General features: G+C 38.1%; 1 protein-coding gene across 13 annotated transcripts in view; it reads left to right on the top strand.

Moving 5' to 3' along the window:
- Positions 1–23,636, top strand: part of PRRC2C (proline rich coiled-coil 2C) — a 110,364-nt gene that overhangs the window by 39,203 nt on the left and 47,525 nt on the right. For all 13 annotated transcript variants that reach the window (XM_008985036.5, XM_008985031.5, XM_035280006.3 and 10 more), the window contains exons 7-15: positions 8,347–8,429; positions 9,409–9,542; positions 9,623–9,710; positions 10,984–11,128; positions 13,940–13,993; positions 18,170–18,788; positions 20,952–21,121; positions 21,539–21,788; positions 22,773–22,983. In XM_008985036.5, the coding sequence (XP_008983284.1) occupies positions 8,347–8,429; positions 9,409–9,542; positions 9,623–9,710; positions 10,984–11,128; positions 13,940–13,993; positions 18,170–18,788; positions 20,952–21,121; positions 21,539–21,788; positions 22,773–22,983 (1,754 nt within the window). The remainder of the gene's footprint in view (positions 1–8,346; positions 8,430–9,408; positions 9,543–9,622; positions 9,711–10,983; positions 11,129–13,939; positions 13,994–18,169; positions 18,789–20,951; positions 21,122–21,538; positions 21,789–22,772; positions 22,984–23,636) is intronic.

Genomic DNA, 23,636 nt, shown 5'->3' with positions numbered 1-23,636 from the left:
CAGTGATTATATTTGAATAAAATGTTCCACTAATTAACAGAAACATTTAAATATCACTACACTGAAAATTTAAAGTTTGTTTCTGAAGTGAATTTTGTGACAATTTCCTAAATTTTAAGCATATAAGACCACATGAAATTATGCCTGAATGATCAGATGAAGGATTTAATGCATCTTTATGAACATAGGCCTGCAATAGTTTGTTTATTAACCAGTATAGAAGAGTGATGCAATTGAAAATTCTCCAGAGTATCCCCCAAATGAAAAGTTTCCACAGCTGAGTTTCAGCTGCTACTTGACTTAATTAATGTTGCTTCAGCCCAATATAGGAGAAATCTCCTCCTCCTCCTCCTCCTCCTCCTCCTCCTCCTCCTCCTCCTCCTCCTCCTCCTCCTCCTCCTCCTCCTCCTCCTCCCCTTCCTCCCTCCCTCCCTCCCTCCCTCCCTCCCTTCCTTCCTTCCTCCCTCCCTCCCTCCCTCCCTCCCTCTTCTTTCTCCTTCTTCTTTCTTCTTCTTCCTCCTTTTTTTTTTTTGAGATGGAGTCTCACTGTCACCAAGACCTCTACCTCCTGGGTTCAGTCGTGCCTCAGCCTCTTGAGTAGCTTGGATTACAGGCATGCACCACCACGCCCAGCTTATTTTTTTATATTTTTAGTAGAGACAGGGTTTCAGCATGTTGGCCAGGATGGTCTTGAATTCCTGACCTCATGATCCACCACCCTTGGTCTCCCAAAGTGGTGGGATTACAGGCATCAGCCACTGTACCTGGCTGAGAAATTTCTAGTTTAGGCAGCATAATCATATAAACATAGCCTTACTTCAAATGTAAGGTAATTTTATTATCTAACACACAGTTACTACTTTCTTTTTAGAAAAACTAGTCTTCTGTTTCAGGATATAAATTATGTTTTTATAGTAATATAATTTTATATTGTTTACATAATTAGACTTGGATATGAGCAAATAGTAAATGACCAAGCCATTCTTTGACACTCCTTCCCTTCAAAATCATAGGACGAATCCCTTGCTGTTATTTATTCTCAGAATCTATCTTATATATTCTCTTAAGTTTAGTTTCCCAGAGCCAAGTTCCTACAGAGAACGTTATTGGGACCTGTTTGGGCCAGTTTGTTTGTCTGTCTATCTATCTGTCTGTCTGTCTGTCTGTCTGTCTATCTATCTATCTATCTATCTATCTATCTATCTATCTATCTATCTATCTATCTATCTTAATTTTGCTTTAGGTTCTGGGGTACATGTGCAAGTCATGCAGGGTTGTTGCATAGGTGCATACATAACCAGGTGGTTTGTGGCCTCTATTCTGCCTTTGACTATATCCAGCATTTCTCTCCATGTTATTCCTCCCCACCCCCTGCTGTCCCTCTCCTAGCCCCCACCCCCAACTGCCCCCAGAGGGGACAGGAATGATGCTGCTGTCCCTGAGTCCACATGTTCTCATTGTTCGACACCCACCTGTGAGTGAGAACATGCGGTGTTTTGTTTTCTGTTCTTGTGTCACTTTGCTAAGAATGATGGTTTCCAGATTCGTCCAAGTCCCTACAAAGGACACGGACTCATTGTTTTTTATGGCTGTGTATTGTTCCATGGAGTATATGTGCCACATTTTCTTTGTCCAGTCTGTCACTGATGGGCATTTGGGTTGGTTCCAGGTCTTTGCTATTGTATACAGGTCTGCAATGAACATACGTGTGTGTGTGTCTTTATAGTAGAACGATTTATACTTCTTTGTGTATATACCCAGCAAAGGGATTGCTGGACCAAATGGAATTTCTATTTCTAGATCCTTGAGAAATTGCCACACTGTCTTCCACAATGGTTGAACTAAGTTATACTCCCACCAACAGTGTAAGAGTGTTCCTATTTTTCCACATCCTCTCCAGCATCTGTTGTCTACAGGTTTTTAAATGATGGCCATTCTAACTGATGTGAGATGGCATCTCAATGTGGTTTTGATTTGCATTTCTCTAATGACCAGTGATGATGAGCATTTTTTAATATATTTGTTGGCCTCATATATGTCTTCTTTTGAAGTGTCTGTTCATATCCTTCGCCCACTTCGAATAGGTTTTTTTTTTTTTTTTTTTTTTTTTAAATACAGGGTTTCACCATGTTGGCCGGGCTGGTCTCGAACTCCTGATCTCAGGTGATCTGCCTGCCTTGGCCTCCCGAAGTGCTGGGATTACAGGCGTGAGCACTGTAATTACTGCACCTGGCCAGGTTTGTTTGTTTTTTTCTTGTAAATCTGACAGTTCTTTATAGATTCTAGTTATTAGCCCTTTGTCAGATGTGTAGACTGCAAAAATTTTTCCCATTCTGTTGGTTGCTGGTTTGCTCTAATGATGGTTTCTTTTGCTGTACAGAAGCTCTGAATTTTAATTAGATCCCATTTGTCTATCTTGGCTTTTGTTGCCATTGCTTTTGGTGTTTTAGTAATGAAGTTCTTGCCTATTCCTATGTCCTGGATGGTTTTGCCTAGGTTTTTTTCTAGGGTTTTTATGGGGTTAGGTTTTATGTTTAAATCTTTAATCCATCTGGAGTTAATTTTAGTGTAAGGTGACAGGAAGGGGTCCAGTTTCTGCTTTCTGCACCTTGCTAGCCAGTTTTCCCAACACCATTTATTAAACATGGAATTCTTTCCCCATTGCTTGTTTTTGTCAGGTTTGTCAAAGATCAGATAGTTGTAACTGTGTGGTGTTGCTTCTGAGGCCTCTGTTCTGTTCCATTGGTCTATATCTCTGTTTTGGTACCAGTACCCTGCTGTTTTGATACCAGTACCCTGCTGTTTTGATTACTGCAGCCTTGTAGTATAGTTTGAAGTCTGGCAGTGTGATGCCTCTGGCTTTGTTCTTTTTGCTTAGGATTGTCTTGGCTATGCGGTCTCTCTTGTGATTCCATATGAAGTTTGAAGTGGTTTTTTCCAGTTCCGTGAAGAAGGTCTTTGGTAGCTTGATGCAGGGATAGCATTGAATCTGTAAAGTACTTTGGGCAGTATGGCCATTTTCACGATGTTGATTCTTCTTAAACATGAGCATGGAATGTTTCTCCATCCGTTTGTGTCTTCTCTTACTGCGTTGAGTGGTGGTTTGTAGTTCTCCTTGAAGAGGTCCTTTACATCCTCTTTGTTAGTTGTATTCCTAGGTATTTTATTCTCTTTGTAGCAATTGTGAATGGGAGTTTGCTCTTGATATGGCTCTCTGTTTGTCTGTTACTGATGTATAGGAGTCTTGTGATTTCTGCACATTGATTTTGTATCCTGAGACTTTGCTGAAGTTGCTTATCAGTTTGAGGAAGATTTTGGGCTGAGACGATGGGGTCTTCTAAATATGCAATCATGTCATCTGCACATAGAGATAGTTTGACTTCCTCCTTTCCTAATTGAATATCCTTTATTTCTTTTTCTTGTCTGATTGTTCTGGCTAGAACTTCCAATACTATATTGAATAGGAATAGTGAGAGAGAGCATCCTTGTCTAGTGCCTGATTTCAAAGGGAATTCTTCCAGCTTTTGCCCATTCAGTATGATATTAGCTGTAGGTTTTTTATAAATAGCTTTTATCATTTTATGATATGTTCCGTCGATACCTAGTTTATAGAGAGTTTTTAGCATAAAGGACTGTTGAATTTTGTTGAAGGTCTTCTCTGCATCTATTGGGATAATCATGTGGTTTTTATCTTTGGTTTCGTTTATGTGTACGTTTGTGGACATGCACATGTTGAACCAGCCTTGCATCTTCGGGATGAAATCTGCTTGATCGTGATGAATAAGCTTTTTGATGTGCTGTTGCATTCGGTTTGCCCATATTTTATTGAAGATTTTTGTGTCGATGTTCATCATGGATATTGGCCTGAAGTTTTCTTTTTTAGTTGTGACTCTGCCTAGTTTTGGTATTAGGGTGATGTTGGTCTCATAAAATGAGTTAGGGAGGATTCCCTCTTTTTGTATTGTTTGATATAGTTTCAGAAGGAATGGTACTAGCTCTTCTTTGTATGTTTGGTAGAATTTGGCTGTGAACCCGTCTGGACCTGGACTTTTTTTGGTTGGTAGACTATTTATTGCTGCCTCAACTTCAGCCCTTGCTGTTGGTCTATTCAAGGTTTCAGCTTCCTCCTGGTTTAGTCTTGGTAGAGTACAAGTGTCCAGGAATTTATCCATTGCTTCCTGGTTTACTAGTTTACATGCATAGAGCTATTTGTAGTAATCTCTGATGGTAGTTTGTATTTCTTTGGGATCAGTGGTGATATCCTCTTTATCTTTTTCTATTGCATCAATTTGATTCTTCTCTCTTTTCTTTTTTATTAGTCTGTCTGGTGGTCTGCCTATTTTGTTGATCTTTTCAAAAAACCAGCTCCTGAATTTGTTGATTTTTGAAAGGATTTTTTGTGTTTCTATCTCCAGTTCTGCTCTGATCTTAGTTATTACTTGTCTTCTGCTAACTTCTGAGTTGTTTTGATCTTCCTCCTCTAGCTCTTTCAATTTTGATGATAGGGTGTCAATTTTAGATCTTTCCTTGTTTTTCATGTGGGCATTTATTGCTATAAATTTCTCTCTCGACACTGCTTTAAAGGTGTCCCAGAGATTCTGGTAAGTTGTGTCTTCATTGTGATTGGTTTCGAAGAACATCTTTATTTCTCCCTTCATTTCATTGTTTATCCAGTCGACTCTCAGAAGCAAGTTGTTCAGTTTCCAAGTGGTTGTGTGGCTTTGAGTGTGTTTCTTAATCCTGAGTTCTAATCTGATTGTGCTGTGGTCTGATAGACTGTTTGTTATGATTTCTGTTCTTTTGCATTTGTTAAGGAGTGATTTACTTCCAATTATGTGGTCAATTTTAGAGTAGGTGTGATGTGGTACTGAGATAAATGTATATTCTATGTATTTGGGGTGGAGCGTTCTGTATATGTCTGTTAGGTCCAATTGGCCCAACTCTGTATTCAAGTCTTGGATGTCCTGGTTAATTTTCTGTTTCGATCTGTCTAATATTGACAGTGTAGTGTTGAAGTCTCCCACTAGTATTGTATGGGAGTCTAAATCTCGTTTTAAGTCATTAAGAACTTGCTTCATGTATCTGGGTGTGCCTCTGTTGGGTGCGTATATATTTAGGAGAGGTAGCTCTTCTTGTTGGATTGATCCTTTTACCATTATGTAGTGCTCTTCTTTGTCTCTTTTGATCTTTGTTGGTTTGAAGTCTGTTTAATCAGAGACTAGGATTGCAACCCCTGCTTTTTTTTGTTCTCCATTTGCTTGGTAAATTTTCTTCCATCCCCTTTTTTTGAGTCTGTGTGTGTTTTTGTATATGAGATGGATTTCCTGAATACGGCACACCAATGGATCTTGACTTTTTATCCAGCTTGCCAGTCTTTGTCTTTTGATTGGGGCGTTTAGGCAGTTTACATATAATTTTTTTTTTTTTTTTTGAGACGGAGTTTCCTCCTTGTTACCCAGACTGGAGTGCAATGGCACCATCTCGGCTCACCGCAACCTCCGCCTCCTGGGTTCAGGCAATTCTCCTGCCTCAGCCTCCCAAGTAGCTGGGATTACAGGCACGGGCCACCGTGCCCAGCTAATTTTTTGTATTTTTAGTAGAGATGGGGTTTCACCACATTGACCAGGATGGTCTCGATCTCTTAACCTTGTGATCCACCCGCCTTGGCCTCCCAAAGTGCTGGGATTACAGGCTTGAGCCACCACACTGGGCCCACATATAATGTTAATATTGTTATATGTGAATTTGATCCTGCCATTTTGTTACTGGCTGGTTTTCTTGCCTGTTAGTTGACTCATTTTCTTTACTACATTTTTGGTCTTTGCCATCTGGTTTGCTTTTGCAGTGGCTGGTACTTCTTCCTTTCCATGCTTAGTATTTCTTTCAGAAGCTCTTGTAGGGCAGGTCTGATGGTGCAAAAATCTCTTAGTAATTGCTTGTACGTAAAGGATTTTATTTCTCCTTCACTTATGAAGCTTAGTTTGGCTGGATATGAGATTCTGGGTTGAAAGTTCTTTAAGAATGTTGAATATCGGCCCCCACTCTCTTCTGGCTTGTAGGGTTTCTGCCGAGAGATCCGCTGTGAGTCTCATTGGCATCCCTCTGTGGGTGACCTGACCTTTCTCTCTGGCTGCCCTTAGCATTTTTCCTTCATTTCAACCCTGCTGAATCTGACGATTATGTGCCTTGGGTTGTTCTTCTTGAGGAATATCTTTGTGGAGTTCTCTGTATTTCTTGAATTTGAATGTTGGACTGCCTTGCTAGGCTTGGGAAGTTCTCCTAGTAATATCCTGGAGTGTGTTTTCCAGCTTGGATTCATTCTCCCTGTCACATTCAGGTACACCAATCAAGTGTAGATTAGCTTTTTTCACATAATCCTGTATTTCTTGGAGGCTTTGTTCATTTCTCTTCACTCTTTTTTCTCTTGTCTTGCCTTCTCTTTTTATTTCATTGAGTTGATTTCTGATATCCTTTCTTCTGCTTGATCGATTTGGCTCTTAAAACTTCTGTTTGCTTCATGTAGTTCTCGTGCTGTGTTTTTTAGCTCCATCAAGTTGTTTATGCTCTTCTCTAAGCTGGTTATTCTAGTTAGCATTTTGGTTTCTTTGCATTGAGTTAGAATGTGTTCCTTTAGCTCAGAAAAGTTTGTTATTATCCACCCTCTGAACCCTGTTATTGTCAGTTCGTCGCATTCTTTCTCGGTCGTGTTCCCGTGTTGTTCAGTTGTTATCCCTTGAAGGAGAAGAGGTGTCTGGTCTTTGATGGTTTTATTTTTTTTGTACCGGTTTTTTTCCCATCTTCGTTGATTTACCTGGCCGTGATCTCAGGGGCAGAGATGCTACTGGGTTTCTAGGGATTCCTTCAGGTTACCAGTTAAGCTTTCTGTGTCTTGGTTTACACTGGGAGGTTAGGCCTGCCTCTTCTGCTGACCTGGAGGCACTGCTGGGTGGTCAAGAACACCCTCCCATTGCTACCTAGGCTTCATGTGTTTTTTGTGAAAACATGAAGCCTAGGCTCACCTCTTTAATGGTGGGTTGTCTCTTTCCTCCACAGGGCTGGATCATTCAGGGTTCAGCTCAGACTGATGTACTGGCTGTGTAACCTGCTGGAATTAGTGCTTCAGCCCTCTGGGGTTTGTGGGGGAGGGTGGGGACCCGCCCAGCCACACTGTCTCCCAGCTTTCAGCTCCCCCTCTCTCCGGTCATGGGGAAGGGGCCACCCAGCTGCTCCGACTGTCTTCCCGCTTTCAGCTTCCTCTGTCTCTGGGCAGGGGAAGGGGGCGATAGCTGGGTCCGCAGGCTCTCCCGGCTGGCTTACGGGCTTATGCGTTTGATTAGATCTGTGCGCCAATCTGGAATACCATCCTGGATTATTATTCAACTCTGCACTTGTAATTTCTGGTGCTTCACTGGCAAAGATCCCATTTTGTGTATTGCTGAGGCTTTGGGGGAAGCGCTGTATGTGGACTGGAGTGCAGGAGGTGGAGCCTCCGACTCACAGGTCAGATGCACTTCCTGGGTGAAGCAGCACCCTTCCCTGCCTCAGTCTGCCCTGCCTGGGCTTTGCTCACGGTCTGACCAGACCCGTTGAAAGGTACCTGGTACCTCGGTTGGAGCTAGGAGATTTCTCGATTTCTGCTTCTCTTTCGCTGGGTGTTGTGCACCAGAGTTGTGTATATTCGGCCATCTTGACTGAATCACCTGGACCAGTTTATAATGATCATCTGTGCATTAACTTGATTGAGAATTCACCTATGCCCTATCCATAGAAAATTTCCAGGTAGCTCCCTGTCCCCCTTTTCCCTCAATTCCTTGGATTGTGGGCAATCTCTTAATTTTATCTGAGCTGAATTCCTCTTCACCACCCCTCCCCTTACTGCCCACCTCCTGCCCCCGACCATTTTCTTTTTGAGGTCCTCGGGCTGGGGACTGATGGTGTCCTCCCTATCTACAAATCTACCTCTAATTATTCTACTCCTGCTTAAGGAGGAAGGCTCACATTATTTGTTTTTCAAGATTTTCACTTTGCTGTTTGCTGGGGTACATGTGTGTATATATCTTGTGAATACATGGCTATTTTAATTTAATTTTATTAATATGGTACAGAAGTTTTTTCATATGATGTGCCCTAGTTATTCTGTTTGTAAAGAGTTGGTAGAGGCATTGGTTTTGCAAATGGGTTGCTATTTAGGATGAATGATGATCTATGCTAGCAGATAAAATTTATTATTAATAGTATTATTCATTTTAATAATAGTTTCTATAAATTATAAATGCAGGACCCAGATACAATTTTTTTTAAATAACCGGGTTGCTAAATTTATAATTTTTTGTTTCCTTCATTCAGATGTTTCAACAGTATCCGAGGATGGCATATCCTCCTCTACATGGTCCCATGAGATTCCCACCTTCTTTATCTGAAACAAACAAGTAAGGTTATTAAATGATTAAAGTCTTTAAGGATTATATGTTTGTTAAGATTTACTAAAGGTTAAGTAGATTGTGTGATTTTTGAGTTGTGTGATTGATTGTTTTTCTGTCCTCACAGTACAATTGTCATTAATAAGTAATTGGCTAATTCTTATAAGACAAAACTGAAATAATTCATTTTTTAAAGCATTTAAATTAATTTACATAGGATTTTGAAAACTCAAAACCAGGCCGGGTGGGGTGGCTCATGCCTGTAATTCCAGCCCTTTGGCAGGCCAAGGAGGGCGAATCATGAGGTTAGGAGTTCCAGACCAGGCTGGCCAACATGGTGAAACCCAGTCTGTACTAAATAAATATATACATATATATAAAATTAGCTGGGCATGGTGGTACGCTCCTGTAATCCCAGCTGCTTGGGAGGCTGAAGCAGGAGAATTGCTTGAACCCAGGAGGCGAAGGTTGCAGTGAGCCGAGATCACACCACTACACTCCAGCCTGGGGGACAGAGCGAGACTCCATCTCAAAAAAAAAATAGAAACTGAAAACCATGGCCCCAAAATTGAAGACACGTATTTTTCTCTTCTCCCTTTCATATTATGGACTCCCCATTCTCTCTCTCTCTCTCTCTCTCTTTCTCTCTTTTTTTTTTCTTTTTTGCTTATCATGTGAGACTTCAACATCCTCTTGAAATATTTTCCTTAAAGTTACGTGTTTTGAAGTTAGTTTTATTTATACTGTTATCCTTTAGCATATATTTATTTTATTTTAAATATTTGAGGATTCTTTGTCAGCTGTTACTTATGTATTATCCTATAATTATGTAATATTAATTTCTTCATACACATGTCAGTGCAGAACATTTTGTGTATCTTGGTGTAGAAAACACTAATGTTGAAATGAACTAACTTCCAATCTTTTGGTGTTCTCCTAGTTTGGTAAAATTTTGTATTTTTCCCCCACCATGACCTGCCTTTCATAGAGGCCTTCGAGGAAGAGGCCCTCCTCCTTCTTGGGCCTCTGAGCCTGAACGCCCATCCATTCTTAGTGCATCAGAACTGAAGGAGCTTGATAAATTTGATAATCTAGATGCCGAAGCTGATGAAGGTTGGGCAGGTAAGAAGCAAAATTAATTAAGTGCTTTAAATTGTTAGATGTTTTCCAGCACTCTGTCTGAGTTTTCCTTGATTTAATAGGTGCTCAGATGGAAGTAGATTATACAGAGCAACTGAATTTCAGTGATGATGATGAACAAGGAAGTAATAGTCCTAAAGAGAATAACAGGTAAGTTATGATATCTTTTACTAATAACAGTATGAATTTATTGATACAATATTAGCTACTTATGCAGAGAGGCTTTATTAATAGACAATTGTTGGTTATTTATATTGTAGCATTTATATATTCTCAGAAGTTTTACTGAACAGAGGGTGATTAATGAGCTAGAGTAATACAGTATACAACTAATCAAAGAATTAAAATTTGATGTATCTCAAGATAGTTGAATTGAAAAGATACTTAGGGCTCGGTGTGGTGGCTTATGCCTATAATCCCAGCACTTTGGGAGGCCAAGACAGGCAGACTCACTAGAAGTCAGGAGTTCGAGACCAGTGTGGCCAACATGGTGAAACCCTGTCTCTACTAAAAATACAAAAATTAGCCAGTTTTGGTGGTGCATGACTGTATTCCCAGCTACTTAGGCTGAGGCAGGAGAATCGCTTGAATCCAGGAGGCGTAGGTTGCAGTGAGCTGAGGTGACGCCACTGCGGTCCAGTCTGGGTAACAGCGAAAAAAGAATATTTAGATGCTTGGCACCTGCTTTGGAGATATTTTGAGAGTTGGTATTAGGGACCATTTTAAAGTGTTGCTTGCTTGACCTGATCCATGTTTACAAAATTGGAGATTAATTCCTTGGGTTACTACAGCTACTTCAGGGCCTTGATTTCTTAAAACTAAGTAAACTGCATTAGGGCCTTGGAAAATAGGGAGCTTTTTATTTCTTTTTCCTTTATTCTGGAATATTAGAGCACCAGTCAGGAATATTGGGTTATAGATCATAAAAGTTGAGTTTTTAAAATACACAGATGTTTGTAAGCACATTTGGTATAATTTTTCAGTTATGCCATTATGACAATTGTTTTATGATCATTTGAGAGATACCTGTGATTTGTTGTGGCCTTTAAAAAATACTGTAGTTTGATTTTTATCTTTTTAATAAATCAGTAAATTAGAATACAGTTAAATAATAATTCCAATGTTACCCAGTTACATTTGGATTATATTTCTTGGGTAGAAGACATAGAAAATTATGTGATTATATTCTTTTGCCAGGATATATGTCTGATACATGTGTTTAGATTTGACAACTACTGTATTGTACTTTCATACTATATATTTATTGAATGAACGAGTTACCACTCATAGGTCACACACCCTTCTCATTCCTGAATACGGTTCCTCCCAGAAACCATACAGAAATTTTTTTTTAATTGTTAAAAAAATGTATGTACTTATGATAGTTGGTCCACTTTATTTTTTCTGCATTTTGATTTTTCAGTGAGGATCAAGGTTCAAAAGCCTCTGAAAACAATGAAAACAAAAAGGAAGCGGATGAAGTTTCCAACACTAAGTCATCTTCTCAAATACCTGCCCAACCACCGGTAGCAAAAGGCCCCTATGGGAAAGGTCCTCCATTTAATCAGGTTTGTTGGACTCATGGAGATCCTTGTTATTGCAAGGATCATAATTTTTATTGCAAGGATCATAATTTTTATTGCATACTAATAGGAATTATCTATGCAGTAGCTAAAATTATCAAGTAAAAACTAAAGCTTCACCTTTTTCACCTTATGATATAGCTAAGTCATAACAAAGTGAAGGGATAACATTTTTCTAAAATAAACATTGCTGAAGTGTTCTGTGGTTTATTGAATACTTATATACTAGTCAGTCTTTTTGTGTCAACTGGTACACTAGTGAAATCACACATTTGAATAGGGAGATCTAAAATCTGAATCATTTTGAAGAGCATTGTGAATGAAGGGAAATGTGTATGCAACAGATATATTTGATTCCACTTCTGAGTTGGTAAATGGTTGCAAGAATTGCATTGTAAACTGGGAATAAAAAGGGGTACCTTCAAGGGAGTCCACTCATCTCTTTATTAAAGAATCAGTATAGTTAATATGTATTTGTTGGATTCATACAAAATTGGTGGAGGAACTTGTCCCTTCCGAGGACTAAAAGGTAGCTAACAGTTTCTTTGAAAGGAAAAAGTCAATAAGCAGCCGTTACAGTGTGCTAAGTGGTGTAATCATAGAGGGTACAAAATTAGTTCTTCAAGAATTCATTTAAGGCAGAGGTTGTTGAAGACTAAGTATTTGAGCTAATTGTTAAACAAGCATGAATCAGCCAGTATACAAAAGAAATATAGCTATTCCAAGCAGTGGAAACACATATAGAGAAGTATAAGAAAACATGGTACATTCAGGAAATTTTAAGTAGTCTGTTATGGGAGAGAGGCAAGAGAACTGTTTAAGAACCACCTGGTAAAAATGTGAGCCAGGTGCAGTGGCTTCCACCTGTAATCCCAGCACTTTGGGAGGCCGAGGTGGGTTGATCACGAGGTCAGGAGATTGAGACCATCCTGGCTAACATGGTGAAACCTGTCTCTACTAAAATACAAAAAAAATTAGCCGGGTGTGGTGGTACAGGCCTGTAGTCACAGCTACTAGGGAGGCTGAGGCAGGGGAATCACTTGAACCTGGGAGGGAGAGGTTATAGTGAGCCTAGATCACACCACTACCCTTCTGCCTGGTGACAAAGCAAGACTCTGTCTGAAAATTTTTTTTTAAATTAAAAAAAAATGTATGCTCTACAAGGGTTTTAATCTTAAGGCATTGATGATTCATTGAAGAGTAAGTTTATGAGCCTGAAAAAGAAATTTTCAAATAACATTTTAATAATTTTTGTGTGTGATGTTTTACTTACTGGCATAATGGGGAATGAGAATTTTCATGAAAGAATAGAGGAATAGATGGAATATGTCTTGATGAATTTGACTTCATTTGTGACAGTGGTATGTATATTAGCAAGTGAATGTTCTTTTTTTTTTAAAAGATGGGGTTTCACCATGATGGCCAGGCTGGTCTTGAACTCCATACCTCAGGTGATCCACCTACCTCGGCCTCCCAAAGTGCTAGGATTATAGGCGTGAGCCACAGCGCCCGGCCTAGCAAGTGCATGTTCTAAATATTTTGTTTCATTAATGTTTTCGATGTTTTTTTTTTTCTTTTTTAAAGATAAATCTTTTTTTAGTTTGCCAAAGAATTGAGTTTACATAAATAAAATTTAGTAATTAGAGGTATATAGCTCTCTAATAAGTGATCTACCCACCTCAGTCAGATTTTCTGGATCAGAATTCCTGAACAGCTAGACTAAGATTCTTTTTTTTCGCCTTTTGAGACAGAGTCTTGCTCTGTCACGCAGGCTGGAATGCGGATGCACTATCTTGGCTCACTGCAACCTCCGCTTCCTGGGCTCAAGTGATTCTTGTGCCTCAGCTTCCCGACTAGCTGGAACTACAGTGGTGCATCACCATACCCAGCTAATTTTTGTATTTTTAGTAGGTAGATACAGGGTTTCACCATGTTGGCCAGGCTGATCTTGAACGCCTGGCTAAAATTTTTATTGTAAAGTGAATTTCAGATTCTAACCTTATTGAAATGGCACAGTGATTCCATAGAAAGCAATCTTGTATTGAGTGATGCTTTTATTTAAAAAAAAAAAGAGAAGGAGAAAGATGATTTAGCAACCTTGGGATCTCTTTGGAAAATCAGTCCATTCAGAAGTATTTCTAGTAGATGTATTTTTTCTTTTTCTATTTTTTTTTCCCCTTGCTCTGTTGCCCAGGCTGGAGTGCGGTTGTTGGATCTTGGCTCATTGCCACCTCTGCGTCCTGGGTTTAAGCAATTCTCCTGCCTCAGCCTCCCAAACAGTTGAGATTAAAGGCGCCTGCCACCACACCTGGCTAATTTTTGTATTTTTAGTAGAGACAGGGTTTCACCATTTTGGCCTGGCTGGTCTCAAACTCCTGACCTCAGATGATCCTCCTACCTCAGCCTCCTAAAATGTTGGGATTACAGGCGTTAGCCACTGCACCTGGCTGATATATTTGTTCTTATATGGTTATTTTTAAGTAACCTTTCAGGCTGGTGTGGTGGCTCATGCCTGTAATTCCAGCACTTTGGGAGGCTGAGGCAGGCAGATCACTTGAGGTTTGAGACTAGCCTGGCCAACATGGTGAAACCCTGTCTCTACTAAAAATGCAAAATTAGCTGGGCATGGTGAGACACCCCTGTAATCCCAGGTACTTGGTAGGCTGAGGCATGAGAATCGCTTGGCCCTGGAAGACAGGTTGCAGTGAGCCAAGATCATGCCACACTGTATTCCATCATGGGCAACAGAGCACACATGTCTCCAAAATAATAATTATTCTTTTTTCTTTATAATAGGAACGTGGAACATCTTCACATCTGCCACCACCTCCAAAGTTGCTTGCACAGCAGGTAAATTTTAACCATTACTTGTTTATGGTTTATGTTTTATTTGACCTTTTATTTTATTTTGGTGGAAAGGTACCACATTTTTTGTTTAAAACTTTTTTGAAATAGTTACTGACTTTTTACCTTGTGACTCTAAACATGTCTTACTCTTCATCTTTTTTTCATTTTCATTCTCAGTTGATAAGCATGCTCCAAGTTTCACTGAGAAAATAAGAAGCACCTAGGAGATAACTTTTTTCATTTCATTGCTCATATACTTTTCTTCCTATTGTCCTTGCTGCTAAGGACACTTTTTAACTTTGTTCCATGTATCCTTTTCCACTTATGATAGTGTTATCTCTCATCTTTTAAGAAAAACAAAAAACTTCACAAAATCCCCTCTCTTAACATTACTCCACCCCACTACCTTCCATGCCATTACAGTGTCTGCCTTATTTCTCTGTTCTCCATCAGAGTGAAATTCTTTTTGTGTACTATTTACACTTACTGTCTTTTGCTGCTTATTCTCTCATTAACCCTCTCCAGGCATGCTTTCATTTCTTGAAACTATTATTATCAGAGTCAATGATGACTTCCATCTTGACAAATTGAGTTTTCTTGTCTTCATCTTATTTAAATCTCAGCTGCATCATTGACATAGTTGATTTCTCCATCCTTTTGTATATACATATATTTTTAGAGATGGGGCTTGCTTTGTGGCCCAGGCTGGAGTGCAGTGGTGTGTGTAATCATAGCTCACTGCCACCTGGAGTCCTGGACTCAAGGGGTCCTCTCACCTCCTCTCCAGCAGCTGGGACTACAGGTGCAGACCACCACACCAGGCTAATTTTTTGCAGAGACAGAGTCTCACCATCATGCCCAGGGTGGTCTCAAACTCCTAGGCTCAGGCAAACCACCTCAACCTCCCGAAGTGCGGGGCTTATGGACTTTAGCCACCATCCTCCCCTATGCTTTAAACACTTTTTTTCTATTTGCATCTGAGATACCTCACTATTTTGTTTTCTTTGCTTTGTATTTCTTCTGGGCCTTCTACACTTTGAGTGTTAGAGAACTCAGCCTAGTTCTCAGTCCTTTTTAAAAGTCTGTATCCTTTTCCTTGCCGATGTCTTCTATGAGCTGATAGCATTCGAATGTTCATTTAGTCCTAAAAGCTTTGCCCTCACTTTTAAGAGTCATATATTTGACAATTAGCATCTCCACTTGGATCTCTAGTAAACAGCTCAAATATGTCCAAGCCATAACGTACACCCCCACTTACCCTACATATGCATAATGCTGCTTCTCCTGTCTTTCCCGTTTCAGGTAATGGCATTATCATTCACATTTTGCTAAGGCTGAAACTTAGAAATTATTCTTAACTCTTCCTTCTTTTTTTACCCTACATCCAGCTTTGTCTATCAGAAAATTGTCACCTCTACCTTCACAGTGTACAGTGCTTACTTGCTACCACCTCTTATATTTCCTTTGAACTATTGGAATGGGTTCTTGACAGATACTGCTTTTCTCTTATGCTGCCTGCTCACTTGCCACCTTCATCCCTTAGTCCCCTATAGTAGTTGTTGTCTTTTTAAAACTATGTGTTAGGTCCATTACTCCTTGCTCAGGTCCTTCTCAGGATCTTTCAGGTCTCTGTCTACTTTTATGATTTCATCTGCTGTTCTCACCATGTATGCATTGCTCTTCTTGACTGGTTTTACTTATTCTTTCTGGCTAGCAGATTTTCTTTTCCTGAAATCCTTGTTATTATCAGGGTCTCCAGACCGTCTCTAATCACTGTACTGTGATAGCTGTACATGTCACAACCATCACTGTCATTTCGAGCAATCCCTCTCCTCTTAACCACTGAAAGCTCTTTATAGCATTTCTGTATACACAGAAGCTAAAACTAAAACATCTAGAAAAAAGTACAGAAGATTAGATGTTCATAAACTTGGGGCTGACAGAGTTTTCTTAGATAAATAAGACGTTGGCCATGAATTAGAAAGGAAAAACAGTTGGTCAGTAGGACTTTGAAGAACATCTCCCAAAAAATGCAAAGATACGTTACAGAAAAAAATATTCCTAATAAATCTGACAAAGGACTTGTATCTGAGCCTTTTTTTTTTTTTTTTTTGCAACAGGGTCTCACTCTGTTGCCCAGGCGGGAGTACAGTCTCAGCTCACTGAGATCCTGGCTCAAGCAATCTCCTGCTTCAGCCTACCAAGTAGCTGAGACCACAGGCATGCTCCACTATGCCCAGCTAATTTTTTTTACATTTTTTTATAGAGATGGGGTTTTGCTGTGTTGCCCTGGCTAGTCTTGAACTCCTGAACTCAAGCAATTCTCCTGCCTTGGCCTCCCAAAATGCTGGGATTACAGGTGTGAGCCACCATGTCTAGCCTGGGCCATGTGTATCTATGTGTGTGTATGTGTATATATATATTTTAAATATCTTACAACTGAATAATAAGACAAATAGTTAAATAAAAAGAGTTGAACATTTGTTTCTCAAAAGAAAATGTAAGAATCTCCAGTATATACATGGAAAAATCTTCAGTATCTACTTATTAGAGAAGTGCAAGTTAAAACCACTGAGATTTTACTACAGAGCCAAAGTTAAAGACTGATGACACCATGTGTTGGCAGGGATGTGTAGAGCAGCTGGCACTCTTATACATTGGAAAACCTTATAACAACTTTGGAAAACAGTTTGGCAGTTTCTTGTAAATGAAATACATATTTACCATATGACACAGGGTTTCCACTCCTAGCTGTTTATCCAACAGCCATGAAAATATACATTTACACAAAGACATATGCATGAATGTTCATAGCTGTGTTAGTCATAGTTTAAAAACTGGAAGCAACCCACATGTCTATCATACATGAAACAACATGCTCACAATGGAATACTATCCAGCAGTAAAATGGAGCAAACTACTCATACATAAAAAAACCTCAAGGCCATTATATTGAGCAAAAGAAGCTAGCACAAAAGAGAATATAATTGTATATATCTATATGAAATTCTAGGACAAGCAAAACTACTCAGGGTTAGGGTTAGTGTGCTTGGGGTCACAGGTGGAGCCAGTGGAGTGATGGAAATGTTCTGTCTGGATTGGAGCAGTGAGTACACAGGTGGATCTTTTGTCCAAACTCATCAAACTATACACTTAAAATATGTGTAGCATGTTTTAGGTAAATTGTACTTGTAGGAAATGAGTTGTATAAAATAGGTACTTATATATTTGGTTTTTCAGCTATCTCTGAGCTGTTGATGAAGAAACTGCACCAGAGAGATGAAGTAGTTTGCATACGATAGAACTGTTAGTAAATGGTAGTCTGTGTTCATTTAAAACGATATGCAGTTATGTGTTTTTATTGTATGATTGTTTAATCTTTTGTAAGCATTCCAACTGGGTTACATAGGGTTTTTAAGACATCTTGACCCTGGTAGCTTTTAAAATCAATATGTTAAAAAACTTTTTTTCACTTTTATTTTTTTGCAAGCAGTGATTTTAAACCTTGTTGTCGTTGTTTTATAACACATTAATGAAAATTTAGTCATTGAAACTTGGATCTTTCAGGTGATCCTCCCATTCTCCACTATGGGTTCTAGATATGCTTTTCTGAATCTTTCAGTCAAAAGATAGAAATTTCTTTACCCAGACCAAGTTGTAGGAATATCTTCTCCTTTCGTGTATCATTACAGCTCTGTCTTTTCACTTTGCTTCTTCGGCTCTCCACTTTTCACCTGTAGCCGTACCTTAATTTTCTCAGGGCTCATATGCCATTATTTTCGATATTTAATATCTTCATTTCTCTCTCTTAGGCATTCCAGCTCTGGCAGCTGCTTCTAAAGCATTCACGCTATATTTCCTTTGTCTCTAAATTTAGATTTTGAGGTTTACTGTTGTGCTTCTAATTTTATTCAACAGATAATGAATGAGCAACAACATCTGACACAATAAATAGGTACATACTCAGTAAACATTGGACATCTGGATTAATTATTCTGGTCTTAGTTTGGTGAATTATCTAGATATATTTCCCATCTATGTGTTTTCATTTTAATATGTTATGTTTGTTAGAGAAATTTCTGATACTTCTGTGGGGTTTTTTTCTTCTTCTCCATGCCTGATACCCAGTGTTAGTCAGAAATACAGTTGTCACACTCATCTGATACTTTAATGTTGCAGCATCCACCTCCAGATAGACAGGCAGTACCTGGAAGACCAGGCCCCTTTCCCTCCAAGCAGCAAGTAGCTGATGAAGATGAAATATGGAAGCAAAGACGAAGACAACAATCGGAAATTTCTGCAGCAGTAGAACGTGCTCGTAAACGGCGTGAAGAGGAAGAGCGAAGAATGGAAGAACAAAGGAAGGCAGCTTGTGCAGAGAAACTGAAACGGTTGGATGAGAAGCTTGGCATCCTGGAAAAACAACCATCTCCAGAGGAAATTAGGGAAAGGGAGAGAGAAAAAGAAAGGGAGCGTGAAAAAGAAATTGAAAAAGAACAAGAACAGGAGCAAGAGAAGGAGAGGGAAAAAGAAAGAGAGAGGCAGCAGGAAAAGGAGAAAGAGCTGGAGAAGGAGCAGGAAAAACAAAGAGAAATGGAGAAGGAAAGAAAGCAAGAAAAAGACCGAGAACTAGAATGGCAGAAAGAAAAGGAAAAAGAACTACAAAAGATAAAAGAACAGGAAAAGGAATGTGAGCTGGAGAAGGAAAGGGAGAAATTAGAGGAGAAAATCGAACCCAGAGAACCTAATTTAGAGCCCACAGTAGAAAAACAAGAAAGTGAAAACAGCTGTAATAAAGGTATGCCAGTCTTGTTCATTCTCTTTTATAAACTTTACAAAGAGCTCTATGTTGGTTATAGTTTGGGGTTTGTATATTTTAAATATGTGTAATCAAAATAAAAGCAATTGTTTTATGATACCATTTCCAGTACAATATATGGGCTAGAGCCATGTTTTCTAATTTTATATATGAACAGACATCCCTGAAGTGTTTCTTAGTTATTAGATAAGCTTTATTTCTGTTTTATCTGCAGAATTGCATTAGCTTCATAATCACATATACTGATTGTCCCCCTGCTTTTTTCTGATTCCAAGACATTTAAGCACAATCTCATTTGTTAACATATATTACTACATCTGAAACTGAACTGGCATGGAGCTTAATGAGAATGTTGGATTATCATAATTAAATGACTGTACCTAGTTAATAATTTCAGGTTTGCTGTTCTACCAGTTTAAACATGCAAGCTTCTATGGTGTAGTTGATATGCCATTAGACTGTAGTTTCCTGGAGTAATTATACTTTCAAAAAAACCTTTTTTTCCTTGGTTTAATCAACTTTTTGGTTCTTCTCCAAGTTGGCTTATAGACTAATTAATGGCATTAAAATATAGTATAAAGCCTTGGCAAAATTAAAGTTTAGTTTGAATGAATGACTTGAGTTAAAATAGAAATGCAGTTTTATTTCAGTGTATTTTCTGATGTGGAAATACTATAACTTTTTTAACTTGACATCTCATGCTCTTTTCTACAAGGCACTCCTGCTTAAAATAATAAGAATGTGTTTTTTTACATAAAGTTTTAATTTATATTTGGGGTTACCTTCAAACTTGGCTCTTAATATAACTATAAGAGTATGAGTATTTTATGGTTTTTTTTTTTAAATGAAATAAGACCTGCATGGATCATTTGTTAAGACTGTAAGATTTCAGATTTTTTTTTCATATTAACCAATTAAAGAGACTTTGCTATTGATAGTGGACTTATATTACATAAGTACTTTAGAATATTGCTCATAACACCAAAATAGTGAAATAAAGTGTTTATAAGAGAAAGGAAAACATCATAGTTTAATACATTTTACTTGTATTTGTATTACTTGTATTGTAATACTTGTATTAGTTGTATTTACTTTATTTTCATTCACATTTTATATCTTCTCTCTCATGGCAATTTAACTTTACCTTGGCTTATCAGTGAGATGTACCCATAATTTTTTTTCTCTCAATTCTCATACTAGACACATACAATTTTTTTTGTTTATTTTAATGCCAAGATGTTCCCAAGACACATGTGATTTTAAAGTCAGTGCCTGTGTAGCTCTTTTTCCTGCAGTATATTATTTTCCCTTTTTAACATTCCTTTTTTTTCCCCCTATGTTGCCCAGGCTGGTCTCAAACGCCCAGGCTATAGTCAACCTCCCACCTCAGCCTCCTGAGTAGCTGTTATTACAGTCTTGCACCATCATGACCTGCTCACTCTTTTAAAACATTCTTAATATTGAATGTAATACAAGCAATAAAAATGTTAATTGTGATTCTTTTTTATATTGGGAGATAAGATTCCATTTTAAATTTATTACTAGTCATTTGAGAAAATAATTTGTAACAAGCATGGCTTTGTAATTGTGACAAATGACATATTCTAGAATTAATTATGTTTGAAGATAACTGGTGATCACTCTGGTGTCTTCAGGCTTAAACTCATTAGTTTTCCTTACAGATAATAGTCCCTTTATTCAATAAATGAAATAAACCAAGATGCTGTCTCTTTTAAGTATTTATAGGCCATTTGTGTTTTCACATAGATTTTAATGAACAACCAGTAAATACTGACAATTACATTGATGTTTATTGAAACAAATGGAAAATTGGTAGAGTTGGAAATGTTTCATTATTAAAAAATATATATCAAATATAGATTTTTATATGATGAAGCATTTGGATCTCTGCTCTCCATCTCTAAGAATGCCGCTTTTAGGAAACCTAAGGTTTTGATAATCTAATGTTACCTCACTGATAATTACCAATGTTAAAGTAGAAAATAATGTTTTGGGATATCAGATATTTTCTTCCTGATTAACTTTTATTATACCCCAGCCTATTTCATTCTACTGTAAATATCTTGTGTTTGATTAAGTGTCATAGATGAATACTGTTACCTTCACCTTTTCTTTGGGCAGAGGAGGAACCTATTTTCACTAGACAAGACAGCAGTCGCAGTGAAAAGGAAGCCACACCAGTGGTGCATGAAACAGAACCAGAATCAGGGTCTCAACCTCGTCCGGCTGTATTATCTGGCTATTTCAAACAGTTTCAGAAGTCTTTACCGCCACGTTTTCAGCGGCAGCAGGTAATGATAAAAATATTGTATCATGTATGTGTGATTGAAATGGTTTATTATGCAATAGTCTGGGAAATTAAGACATAAAACTTACAATACATAAAGCACACGAAGTTGCCTTGAAATTCTTGTAAATAAAAGTTAACGTGGGTTTAACCTTGACCTTCGCTGTCATTCCTTTTTGTCTTCGCCTCATTTATACTCACCACCTTCCATTTTTAGAAATAGATTATACAGTACTTGAGTAAAAGATAAAATGTTGTAGTTCATCCTTCAGTCTTTTGCCAACTCTAACTGTTAAATATCTTTTGAACTCTTACTTTTCCTTCAAGATTTCAAAACAGGCCATCATTTTGTGCTATGAGTGATTATATTAATTTATCATGTGGAACTAAAGTCTCAAGATACTGGATCTTACTTTTTCAGGAACAGATGAAACAGCAGCAGTGGCAGCAGCAGCAACAGCAAGGTGTACTTCCACAGACTGTTCCTTCACAGCCATCCAGTGGTACTGTCCCTCCTCCACCACACAGACCTCTTTATCAACCCATGCAGCCTCACCCTCAGCATTTGGCTTCTATGGGTTTTGATCCAAGGTGGCTCATGATGCAGTCCTACATGGATCCTCGAATGATTTCAGGAAGACCTGCTATGGATATTCCACCCATTCATCCTGGTCAGTTGAATTTGCATTTATAGTTTTACAGGATCAGAATGGTTTTTTCCCTTCTTTTAGTTTCAGTTCCTTTGAGAGTTGTAATCTAGGAAAAACTTAAACCTCTAGATTTTTAATCAGAAAATATATAACTTTTCAGCATCGAGTAGTTAAATGTCTGACATTCATATCACCTATGTGGCAAGAACAAATTATTAGTTTGTTTCTGTTTTGTAAGTATTATTTAAAACTTTTCAGATGGAAATAATTCTGTCTTATTAGCAATATCTGTTCTTGGCTACATTGTTTTTGTTCTTTAAAGTGTTTTCAGCATTTTACTTTTGTCCATATGTTATATATATTCCTTTTGAAGTTCCTCTTCTATCATTTACCAGCCTAACACTTAAATTTCTTTATAGGTTAGGGGAAAAAAAACAAGTGAATTAGCAGTCTTTTATGGACTCCATTAGAATAAATATAGATGATCTGTTACCAGAATGTTACAGAGAAAAATTTAGGGATGATAAGCTGATCACAAATCATGTTTTGATTTTTTAATTTATACTGGTATTTGGAAATTCAAGTACCATGTTTTGTAGAATATTGACCAACTAAGGTACGTTAATGGAATCCAGAAAAGAATATTCTCTGAAAGTTATCATGGTATAATTTATAATGTTTGTATTGATGTCCAGAGTCATAATACTTGGTATCTGATTTTTATACACATATTTCTTTCTTTTGAAGTAAAACAGGCTGCTATTGTGATTTTGCTTATTTTGCTTCCTCAGTTCTTAAATGCAATCTTTATTTAACAGCAGTGATAAAATCTCATTCACAGAACCCTTACATAATTTCCACCAATCTTTTTACTCTAGGAAAAAAATACTTTTAATATGGAGAATTCCATGTAACAATTAATAATCTGTATTTTATGTCTATCATGTTTTGTTTCTTTCATTTTTCAAAATCCTCATTTAATTTTTTTCTGAACTTTTGTTACAGGAATGATTCCTCCTAAACCATTAATGAGAAGAGACCAGATGGAAGGGTCACCAAACAGTTCTGAGTCATTTGAGCATATAGCTCGATCTGCAAGAGATCATGCAATTTCCCTTTCTGAGCCTCGTATGCTGTGGGGGTCAGATCCCTATCCTCATGCCGAGCCTCAACAAGCAACTACTCCCAAAGCAACAGAAGAGCCTGAGGATACAAGGTAATAAATTATTTCAATTTAATAGACTATACAGGATATTTTGGTTATAGGAAAACTGTGTTGTTTCTGACGATCATTCCAATTTAGGATGGAACTATAAATCTGTTTCCTTGTAATTAATTTAGCATGTTAGACTTACTCTTTGGATATATTCTCTGTGTTCATTAGGGCATTTTGTAACATGGTTCCATACTGAATTGTATGCTGTAATTTAGTATTAGATGTTGAAATTGGCGGGGTTTTCTTGAGATAGGAACTTGCTCTGTTATTCAGGCTGGAGTGCAGTGATACGGATCTTGGCTCACTGCAGCCTTTACCTCTTAGACGCAAGTGATCTGCTCACCTCAGCTTCTCGAGTAGTTTGAGACTACACGTGTGCACCACCACACCCTGCTAATCTGTATATTTTTCGTAGAGATGGGGTTTAGCCATTTGCACAGGCTGGTCTTGAACTCCTGGGCTTAAGCACTCTGCCTGCCTTGACCTGCCAAAGTGCTGGGATTACAGGCGTGAGCCACCATGTGCAGCCACTTGGCAAGTCTTTATTATAGAGTAGGGATGAAGAGATTTAAGTATATCTACAACACTTACATAGTAACTGAAGTGTAGATGTAAGTTTTCCATCAGTGAGACTTTTTTTTAAACAGTATTTT

Source organism: Callithrix jacchus, chromosome 18, assembly GCF_049354715.1.
Source record: "Callithrix jacchus isolate 240 chromosome 18, calJac240_pri, whole genome shotgun sequence".
Classification (NCBI taxonomy): Eukaryota; Metazoa; Chordata; class Mammalia; order Primates; family Cebidae; genus Callithrix; species Callithrix jacchus.
Note: the sequence above shows the minus strand (reverse complement) of the source record. Positions and strands in the feature narration are given on the sequence as shown.